The 11,111-nt window shown below is 45.8% G+C and overlaps 1 protein-coding gene across 1 annotated transcript; it reads left to right on the top strand.

Moving 5' to 3' along the window:
* The first annotated feature begins 7,120 nt into the window (after positions 1-7,120).
* On the top strand, positions 7,121-10,819 carry LOC123167832 (putative disease resistance RPP13-like protein 3). Its single transcript, XM_044585692.1, has 4 exons — positions 7,121-7,974; positions 8,642-8,772; positions 9,999-10,556; positions 10,659-10,819. Exons 1-3 carry the CDS (start codon positions 7,160-7,162, stop codon positions 10,139-10,141), a joined length of 1,089 nt encoding a protein of 362 aa, XP_044441627.1. The 5' UTR covers positions 7,121-7,159; the 3' UTR covers positions 10,142-10,556; positions 10,659-10,819.
* Positions 10,820-11,111: the final 292 nt, after the last annotated feature.

The following is an 11,111-nucleotide window of genomic DNA, read 5'->3' as shown; positions in this document are numbered from 1 at the left end:
CGTATAGCACCACCATCCTCCTCCCCTCGACCGTGCGGAGCCGCCCAAACCCTCAGTTGCGTCGGGGAACCACCGTAGGCCAAAGACCCAAACCTCCCGAAGCTGCCGTCCGCCGCGGAGCTCGCCGCCGGCGACTCCCTCCATCCTCGCCACCTCCTCGACCACCAGGAGGACCGCCCCGGCCTGGCGGATCCATCCCCGCCCTCAGGACCCCGCGAGGAGCCGCCGTTCGCCGGCGTTGATCGCCGGAGCCCCACCTCAGTTCGGCCAGAGGAGGAAGGAGGCGGGGGCGACTGGTCAAACCTGACCAGTGGGCCCAAGGGACCCACTGTCAGTGACCCACGAGCCGGTCCACGCGGGTTAAGTGGAGGATCTAACACAGGATCACCTTCAGACAAGATGAATAGGTCTTCAGGGGCACGACGGCAGCGGCGGCGCCATGGCCGGGACTGGTGACGACGGCGGCGGCGAGCTAGCGGGAGGGTGGCGGCGGTTGCGTGCGAGTGGGAGGCCGGAGGATCACCACTCATTGTGCTCGACATATCACTACAAGAAACATGTTAATCCATGACGGATTTCTAATGATATTTTAGGAAACTCTCATCGATGACCTGGTAAAACCCCACAAGCCCGGTGAAAGCCCGCTAAAGCCCGTCTAACCGTTCCCGTATAAAAACTTAACCCTAAATTCCCTCCTCGGCCCCTGCATCGTGTCCCACAGCACGTCGCCACCCCTCGTCCCTCCCACAGCTCGTAAACCTTAATAAAATAAAATAAAATAAACTATAGTAACTACAATAAATAAACCTTAATAAATTAAGTAAAAATAGCAGCAGTAAAATAAATAAAAATAGCAGCAGTAAAATAAATAAAAATAAAATAATTAAAGTAAAATACATAAGTAATTAGAAATAAAATAAATAAGTTTTTTGTTGTAAGTAGAGACAAAACAAAACAAATAAAGCAAAAGAGAAAAAACAGAGGAAAAAAATTATGCCACCTACTAGGCCACCACGGCCTGAATACGATTAGAAACCCATCCATGGGCCAGGATTGAGGCCCGTAGAAGGCCCAGTAGGCCCACAGGCATGTACAGAGAGGTTAGGCCCGTAAGCCTGCTTTAGAGAGGAGCTCGACAGCTCAGGCGCACCGCACCTTATAAACAGGTGCGGCTCTCTCTTAGGTAGCGAGGTGGGACTAAACTCACCACCACGCCGCTGTGCAAGGCCATTGGTCCCGGTTGGTGGCACGAACCGGGACCAATTCCACCCTTTGGTCCCTGTTGGTGCCACGAACCGGTACTAATGAGGTTGTGGCCCCACGAGCACCTTTAGTACCTGTTCGTGGCACGAACCGGTACTAGAGTTTCTTACTAAGCAGTTTTTTAGTCCCACCTTGCTAGCTGAGGGGCACTAGGAGCGGTTTATAAGCCCTGAGTGCAGAGACGATGAAGAAGAGGCGCAATGCTCACGTTGCTTAGCTTCAAGCCTTGAGGAATATGGTAGACTGCATCAAGCTATGTGCAGTGCAGTCTACACTATTCCGAAAGGCTTGAAGCAAATCAACGAGCATTGCGCCTCTTTTTTATTTTTAATCATTAAAAGCAAAAAGAATTTTCATAAAGAACTTTTTCTGATAGAAACTTTAATAGCAAAAAGAATTATCATAAAGTAAAATAAAAAATAATTAGAAACAAAATAAAATGAAATAAATAAGTTTTTTGTTGTAAGTAGAAACAAAACAAAATAAATATAGCAAAAAAGAAAACAAAAAAACTAAATACAGCAAAAAGAATTTTCATAAAGAACTAATGGCACTAATAGAAAGTTTATATTTTTTCTAAAACTAATGGCACTAACAGACAGTTTATAATTTTGCTAACCTAAAAGCAAAAAGAATTAAAAAATAAAGCAAAAAACAAAAGAAAATAAATAATGCAAAAAACAGAACCAAAAAACTGGAAAAAAAATTAAAAAACTGCCACCTATTGGGCCACCACGGCCTGAATACGACTAGAAACCCAACCTGGCCCAGGATTCAGGCGCGCAGAACGCCCAATAGGCCCACAGACAGCACAGTGTGACATTAGGCCCGAAGCCTGCATTTGAGAGGAGCTCGAGAGGGCAGCCGCAGTGGGGCTTATAAACCACTCCGAGCCCCTCTCAACTAGCGAGGTGGGACTAAACTTTTGGCCGCGGGCAGCGCAAGGCCCTTGGTCCCGGTTGGTGGCACCAACCGGGACCAATGCCCCCCCTTTAGTCCCGTAAGCCTGCTTTAGATATACGAGAACTTCTTGTTCGACCAATATCTCGGAGAAGGAGAGGTGGTCGTTATCACTTCTCTCTGTATGCATATGTTCATGACGATCTTCTGTTTCCTTCATTTGATTACTAGCTAGCGTGTCTACTCCTCTCCATACGTATATAGTACGTAGCGTCGACCAAGCACGGAGATAAGAGAGGACACTTCTCTCTATTAATTAGCTAGCTAACACAATATATGAAACACCTAAATTAACCCCCCAAAACCCCTAAACCACCCCCTTTCAAAAAAACAAAAACCTCAGCTCCTGCCAGCTGCTGACGCGTGGATGCCTATTGGTCCCGGTTGGTGACACCAACCGGGACAAAAGGCCCTGCCTATTGGTCCCGGTTGGTGGCACCAACCGGGACCAAAGGCCCTCCTGCCTGGGCTCCCCGCACCGGCCACGTGGACGGCCTTTAGTCCCGGTTCGTGTAAGAACCGGGACTAAAGGGCTAGGGCATTAGTAACGACCCTTTAGTCCCGGTTCCAGAACCGGGACTAAAGGCCCTTATGAACCGGGGTAAAAACCCCTTTTCCTACTAGTGATGGAGACATTTTTATCCTTTGTGCCGGATGCTATACCCTACAAGCACACATCGTTGAGAGCGAAAGGCAAGTTTATGGGTATTGTAGGGACGCAAGTTGGGCCAACATGCGCACCCAAACGTTCGAAGAGAGACATAGTCAGGTTTTTGGTGGAATACTTTTTCCATGGGGCTAAGATTACCAATGACACGACTAGGGATTCTATTGATGAGGTAGCAAGCAGAGAGGTATGCCTCATCCCAAAAATGCAAGGGCATAGACGCATGAGATAAGAGGGAGAGACCCATGTCGGCGATGTAGCGGTGTTTTCTTTCAGCGGAACCGTTTTGTTGATGTATGTGTGGACAGGAGACATGATGAGCAATGTCAAGTTGGCGAAAAAATGTGTTGCTAAGTTTTTCGTTCTCCCGGCCCTAGTCAGACTGGACACATAGAATTTTACGGGACAAGAGTCATTCTACATGGGCAAGAAAATCATGAAAAACGTCAACCACATCACGTTTCCTCTTGAGAAGATAAATCCAAACAAATTTGCTATAATCATCAATGAATGAAACATAGTACTGGAACCCGCTAGATGAAGTCTTAGCAGGTCCCCACACATCTGAAAACACTAATTCCAAAGGAAAAGGTGAAACACTCAACGATCTAGGAAAGGGAAGCTGATGCACTTTGCCTTGCTGACATGCATGACAGACATTGGTCAGAGACTGACTAGAGGACGCTAGTTTAATGGACGCCAAGATATGATGAACGACTTGAGACGATGGATGGCCAAACCATGCATGCCAATCTTCAGCAGAGAGCCGAACGGAGGACAAGGCATGGGACTGCATCGGCCGAATAGGATAGAGCCCGTTTTCACATCTGCCTTGAAGAAGAACCCTCTTGGTGGTCAAATCCTTCATGAGAAAATGAGTAGGATAGTATTTTAGATAAGCATGATTATCAACAGCAAGACGATTAACAGAAAGAAGATTTTTATCCGCATTGGGGACATGAAGAATATTGCGAAGCTGAAGATTGGCAGAGGGTGTGGGAAGAATCGCATGACCACGATGAGCTATGTGCAAACCTGAGCCATCGGCCGTACGGATGCGGTCCCTCCCGGCATATTTCTCCCTTACGGTGAGACGATCCGGATCAGAGGTGATATGGTCGGTGCCCCCCATGTCCGTGAACCACGCAGGGTCACCAAGGATGGAAGGAGGCGAGGCAGCAGCGAGTCCCGCCATCTTGGAGTGTTCTGGTTGAAATGTGTGGTTGTAGCGCTGGCCACACTCCCAAGCATAGTGCCGAGGGCCACGACAGAGTTGGCATTGGACACGGGTGTCACCACCACCCCCGTAGTCACCGCGGTCACCACCACTACGGTTGCCGCCATAGTCACCCTGCTGGTGATTGCCGCCGCGATCACCGCGGTAGCCACCGCGGTTATTGTTGTTGTAGTCACTGCAATCACCTTGATTACCGCGGCCCTTGCCACGATAGTTGCCCTTGCCGCGAGTGTTGTTGTTGTTGTCGGTCTTGTTGCGGGCGACGTATTTGACAGAAGAGTCGCCGGCGTGGAGATGAAGGCGAGCAGAATGATACTCGCGACGACACTCAAAGGAGAGAGCGTGAGAGTAGAGCTCCCCAAGGATCATCTCATCAATCAGAGTCGTAACAACAGTGATGAGGGGCTCATAGTCGCTTTCGAGCCCGATGATGATGGCGGTGATGATGCCGTCGTCCCGCATGGGATGGCCGGCCGCCGCTAGCTCATCAGCGTAGGAGCGGATCTTGACGAAGTAGTCCATCATGGAGAGATTGCCCTTGCGGAAGTTGGCCATGTCAAGCTTGATCCGAACAACGCTAGCACGACAATGGGCGGAATACATCTCCTCAAGATGTGCCCAGATGGCACGAGAAGTATCAAAACAGATGACCTGCTGAAGCACATCATCGGTGAGAGAGGCAAGCAGGTAGCTGAGAATGATCTGGTCCTGCCGGTACCAGACCACATACTCTGGGTTGAGCGCACGTTCCACCTTGTCATCGGGTGGAAGTAGCCGAGGAGGGGTGGGAGAGGGGCCATCAACATAGCATGTAACGTTGGTGATGCGAAGGGGAGGAAGGATCTGGGCTTTCCAGAGAAGGTAGTTGGAGGTGGTGAGTTTGACCGTGATGAGGGCATGAGGCTAAGCGGGAACAGATGAGGTGGACGGCGCTGAGAGCGAGGCCGACAGAGAAGGCGAGGTCATGGCGCCGGCGGAAGGAGAACCCATGGAGCAATTACGCGAGATGACCTGATACCATGTGAAACTTGAGAAAAGGGAGATTGGATCGGCACGACCCAAATGGTGGCCTCGGGACGTTTATATATACCTGTGCACTAGGGCACAACCGGCAAGCCGGATATACAAGATTTATACAGCGGGTTACAGGAGATAAACACTACCAATTTTTTTTTTTGAAACGGAATATAATTGCTTCCGGTCTGGGTTCTGGGGCCAACGGGTCCACAGTCTTGAAGCAGAGTTGTATAAGGTGAGAAGTTGACGGGAAAATACTCTTCTGAATATCCAAAGAAAAAGCGGCATTCTTCTGAATTTCCAAAAGAAAACCTACACTCCACTGAAATTTCAACCTCGAGCCAAGGTGAAAATTTTATAGCAGCCACGGATAGAAAATATGGCTTTGAACAGTGAAAATGAATGGGCGTCTATACATGAAGAGCCAATTGCACAACAGCTTTGCTCACATGTTGAATATTAAATCTGGATTGAATGGGCAAGAATCTTTTCAGAAGAAAATATACTTGCCATCACTTCCTGGCTACTGGTGCCCACTTGAATCGATCGGCATCCAGTTCTCCTCATTGTGGGGGCCCACTTCTTGTAAGCAACCATTCTGTGGATGAACGGTTTTTTCTCGATCTACCTTTCAGTTCCAGCCATGTGTGAACCATAGACCGGTGCTTATGAACGTTGATATTCATGTGACTCCTATCACATCAAGTTTCTTTTCTCTCTCTATTTTCATACTTTGGGAGTTCCACCATTAGAGACGGTTGATTTTGAGATGGACCCATTGGTTTGCAGATAGCACACATGCATCACAGTAATTCAGAAATAGTGATCTGAGGATACTAGGCTCCTACCGATTGATTAGACAAACAAAATTAATGTGGGTTATCCTTCCGGTGACCGGCGAGTATACATAGATGGACAGTGAGACCTTAGGCGGTGACGTTAGTACACCACAAGTTCAGTCATCAGTAGACGATTATCTAAGTACACAGGCATGGTGATATCTGGTCATATGTGTATGCTGCACTATGGAGTACCTAGAACTTACGTATGTACACACCAGCTCTCGAAAAACCGAATACAACGGGTGGCTGTGAATCAGGTTTCATTCCTACAACGGGTGGCCGTCAGTGCCTGTTAATGGAGGCGCATTGCTTTTATCCTCCATTGCTTTTGGGCCACGACTAATCAATGGCTGTGCTCTCACCGAGTACCCGCAGAAACCTTGTCTTCAGCACCATCACTGGGATTGTCCGTGTCCCTCCTGATGAACGGCATGGTCCGTTGAAGAAGGTTGAAAGATTGAGATGCCAATCGAAAGAGCTATGGAGACATTGCTATGTTGGGCCTGGTGATCCTTCATAGCTCTTCCATGTCCCGTGGCAGACGATATCCTCAAAAGCCGTTGTGATAGTCTGCTCACTGCTGGAGGCCTTTAAAAAAATTCTGCTTTCTTTTTCAACCGGACCTCACCCCTTTCCATTAATTCCTTAACGAAAACACATCACATGGCAACGTCCGTGCAAGTCTCCAAACAACCTTATTACAACCAAAATGAGGCTACCGCCACAGCACCAAGGAGACCAGAAAGGGGAAGAAGCAAGTCGGGAGTAAAAAAGTCTGCTGGAGCATAGAAAAGACCAAAGTAGAAAGTGTTAATAGTTTGTAAGCGGAGTTGTATAATTGAAGAGTAAAAGGTTCTCTGATAGAGAATGCTCCTGAAAGATTTGCGTTATATGTTTTTTCTGCAGGCTGATGAAATTTGCAAAACAGGATTCATTCCTACAGCGGAATGGGTGATAGCAGCCGCTGCTGATTTTGATAGGTCGTATGGTAGTGAACCTTCCCTGGATGAATAGCTGGCTTATCCAGTGTCCACACAAATTCGAGTAGATGCCTTATCCCTCTGTAGCCTGTACTATCCTATCTATAAACACTCTAGCTAGCCACTCGTTCCATCATCACGAAAGGAAAGGAAACATTATTGCACCCAAAAACCAAGCTGCTAAGAGCAAGCAATGGACCACGCAACAGGTGCCATGGGCAGCCTGCTCCCCAAGCTCGGCGAACTCCTTAAGGAGGAGTACAAACTGCAAAGAAGCGTCAAGGATGATGTAAAACATCTCGAGAGAGAGCTGGAGAGCATGCACGCTGCCCTCCGCAAGGTCGGGGACGTGCCACGGGAACAGCTCGACGAGCTAGTCAAGCTCTGGGCTAACGAGGTCAGAGAACTTTCGTACAGAATAGAGGATATCATCGACAAGTTCCTGGTGCATGTCGAGGGGCCTGAACCTGAAGACAAGCCACACATGCTCAAACAAGTCATGAAGAAGATGGGCGGCTTGTTCACCAAGTTCATGAAACGCCGTTCCATCGGCGACGAGATCAAAAGTATCAAGGTCAGTGTTCAGGAGGCGGCTGACCGTCGTGATAGGTACAGGGTCCATGAGGTGGTCACTAATCTAGTTGTTACAACCACCGTTGACCCTCGCCTATTAGCTCTATACAAGGACCAAAAAGAACTCGTTGGCATTGATGATTCATTGAATGAGCTAACCAAGATGATGAGTGATGGGGGTGGTGATACGTCCAAGCAACTCAAGATACTCTCTATTTTTGGATTCGGAGGCCTAGGCAAGACAACTCTTGCCAAAGCAATGTATGATAAGCTTGAAGCACGATTTGATTGCAGTGCTTTTGTTCTTGTAGGACGCCACCCTAGCGTGAAGAAACTTCTCAACGACATTCTCTATGGAATTGGCAAGAAAATGTACCCTGGTTTGGATGAAAGGCAGTTGATTGATGAAATCCGAGTATTACTTGAGAAAAAGAGGTAACACCCTATTATTTAATTTCATATAGTTCATGTAGTAAATGGGGAGTTGGATGAAAGACAGCTGATTGATGAACTATGCGATAAAGAGGTATGCATCTACTATATATGTAGTTTCATACTATACATCAAGTAGTAAATGGGGGCAAAGATAGCGTCACACATGCGAAGAAATGAGTGATAAATTATGTTTGAGACATCTCTTATAGAATGGTTCGGATGGACTATGGTCATTCTTGTATATTTTCAAAAACTGTAAAAAACATTATGCGGAATAATGTATAATATCAAGTTTGCCTACCTTCTTTGCTACATTTGGGTTGGGACTTACTGTCGAATGTTTCCTCACATTTATACATTCTTGAACTTCTGACGATAGATGTCAATTCAAAAATATCTAATAGATGGAGGTATCTGGATTGCGAACTTTTCTTAATCAGAAATAGACTTCTCGTAGATAAACTGGATCAGCCTCTGCTGGTTCATGCATGTCTCTCTCCGGTACCCCCTCCATTTCTTTATTCTATAATGCCAACTTTAGATTCCTTAACGAGGTGGTGGTTGACATTCATGCATCCTCGTTTAAAAAAGCATTACATACTTAGATGCCTTGTAAAATAGTTTCCCTAATTTATGTTATCTTTTGCATTATGGATGGTGATGACAGGTACTTAATCGTCACTGATGACATATGGGATAAAAAAACTTGGGAACTAGTCAAGACCGCTTTGGTGTGTACTAATTGTGGAAGCAGGATTGTCACAACTACTCGTATACTCGAAGTTGCCACAAGAACTGGTAAAGTATACAGGCTACAACCACTTTCTCGTGATTTATCGGAGGATTTATTTCATAGAAGATTATTTGGGGGTAAAATAAATCAGCCTAATCATCTACCGTCAGAGGTATACAATAAAATTTTACATAAATGTGGTGGTGTACCGTTGGCTATAATCACAATAGCTAGTTTGCTCGTCAGTAAACCGGTGGAGCTTTGGTCTAAGGTATACACCTCAATCGGTTTTGGGCATGAAGAGAATGAAGACGTGGAAAACACAAGAAAGATACTTTTATTTAGCTATTATGATCTCCCTTGTCACCTAAAGACTTGCTTATTGTATCTGAGCATATATCCTAAAGATCATCCGATTGCGAAAGATAGTTTGATATGGAAATGGGTCACCGAAGGTTTTATCCACGAGGAACCAGGGTTAAGACTATTTGAAATTGGTGAAAGGTACTTCAACGAGTTGGTGAACAAAAGCATGATAATGCCGGTAGAAATACCTTATCATGGAATCATAACTGGTTGTCGTGTCCATGACATAATGCTTGATATGATATGCCTATTGTCAAAGGAAGAAAACTTTGTTACTGTATTGGATAGTGACGAGCAATATACAACTTCACATTGCAACTCTCGTAGGCTAGTTGTTCATCGTAAGGTCCGACCTCTGGCTAGCACATCCACACTACAAGCAAGGTCACTTAATGCCATGTGCAGTCCTGAGATGTTGCCATCACTTTCATGCTTTTAAGTTTTGCGTGTCCTAGCTTTGGATGGCCCCACTAATTCACACTATGCTAATTGTCTTGAGCATGTTGGGAAGTTAGTTCACTTGAGGCACCTCAAACTAACAAGCATGGGTATCCATGAGCTCCCAAAAGAAATAGGATATCTAAAGTTCTTGATGGTATTGGACTTGGCTGGAAATAGCAGAAGTGAACTTCCAGAGAGTATTCATCTACTAAGTCAACTCAAGTGCTTGAACATCAGCGAAACAAAGATTGAAGTGCCATACTGGATCGGAGATTTGACATGTCTAGAAGAGCTATGCCTAGGAAAAGTTGGTATGCACTCAAACTTTGTAACAGAATTGGGTAAGCTGACAGAGTTGAGGAAGCTCCGCATTTCTAAAAGTGTGACTGTAGGTGGTAATATTGCAATGAATAGTTGGGTGGAGTTTGTAGCCAAACTAAGCAAGATCCAAGTCATAGACATTGATTTTTTTTCTTGGGTACAGATTCTCCAATCATGACGACAACCCCTGGGAACGGAACATCCTCCCTCCACAACTCCGTGTGCTGCGCATGGCCTAACAAGAACCCGGGCTGGTGGCAACGATCAATCCCTCGCTTCTTCCCAACCTCTCCCATTTACAACTAAATGTATATAGTCCAGACCTGGAGGTCTTTGGAAGTAACCGAGAGCTTGTTGCCCTTCAGCTTAACACATGGTCAGCTCTCCACCATAACACCATGGGCGGTTCAGGTGCATTCCCCAAGCTGAGAGTCTTCAAGACACAAGCAACGACCTGCTCATTTCAAGAGGGAGATATGCTGGTCCTTGAATCTCTTGAGTTCCAAGTCGTAGCACATGCCAGTGATGATGACATTAGCTTTGAATTTGACTTTGGTAGCCTAGGGAACCTCCATCTCCTTCAGGAAGTCAAAGTCTATTTGTGGGCCCCTCTTGCGGATTTCAAGAATGCTGAGGAAATGGCGAAGCGTGCAATATATGTGCTTCCCAACTGCCCTAGGCATCGTATCACACAACAGGATATGATGGATTGGAGTCGGAGGTAACTAAGTGTATATTTATTTATTCATTAGTGCTGATCTCAAAGGACAGCTAGCCGTGTATCACGCTTATATGTTTTCTGAGAGTTATGTCATATATGTAGGTTGGAAGCGTTACCAAATCAGCCACGGAGAAAGAAAAATATAGCAAGAGCCTTCCGTTTGTTTGGTCCATTTATTGTCCTTCGAAGGAAAGGAAAAAAATCACGAAAAAAGCACATTGCTTTGTTTTCTTTTGTAGCAAATTTAAAAATCACACAGAGGCAAAAAAAGAGTCTGTTTGCTATGTTTTCTTTTGTAGCAAATGAAAAAATCACAAAAAAATTGGTTGTTTTACTGTCTTTTTTAGTCCAGGAAAGTGAAATAACAAAACAAAATTGTTTACTTTGTGGAATCTAGTAGTCTGTGGCTAGGTTACTTGGGAAGAAAAAACTCCAAAAAAAGTTGGGTTCTCGTGCCATTTTGTGTGTGTGTTTGCCGGGTTTGTCTGTCCTTTTTGGTGTATTGGTTAAGACTTGAGAGGCAGGTGTGTGTGTTTTTATGTGTTCCTTGTTTTT

This window comes from Triticum aestivum, chromosome 7D (genome assembly GCF_018294505.1).
Source record: "Triticum aestivum cultivar Chinese Spring chromosome 7D, IWGSC CS RefSeq v2.1, whole genome shotgun sequence".
In the NCBI taxonomy this organism is placed as follows: domain Eukaryota; kingdom Viridiplantae; phylum Streptophyta; class Magnoliopsida; order Poales; family Poaceae; genus Triticum; species Triticum aestivum.
The sequence above is the reverse complement of the archived record's forward strand: the minus strand, read 5'-3'. Positions and strand labels throughout refer to the sequence as shown.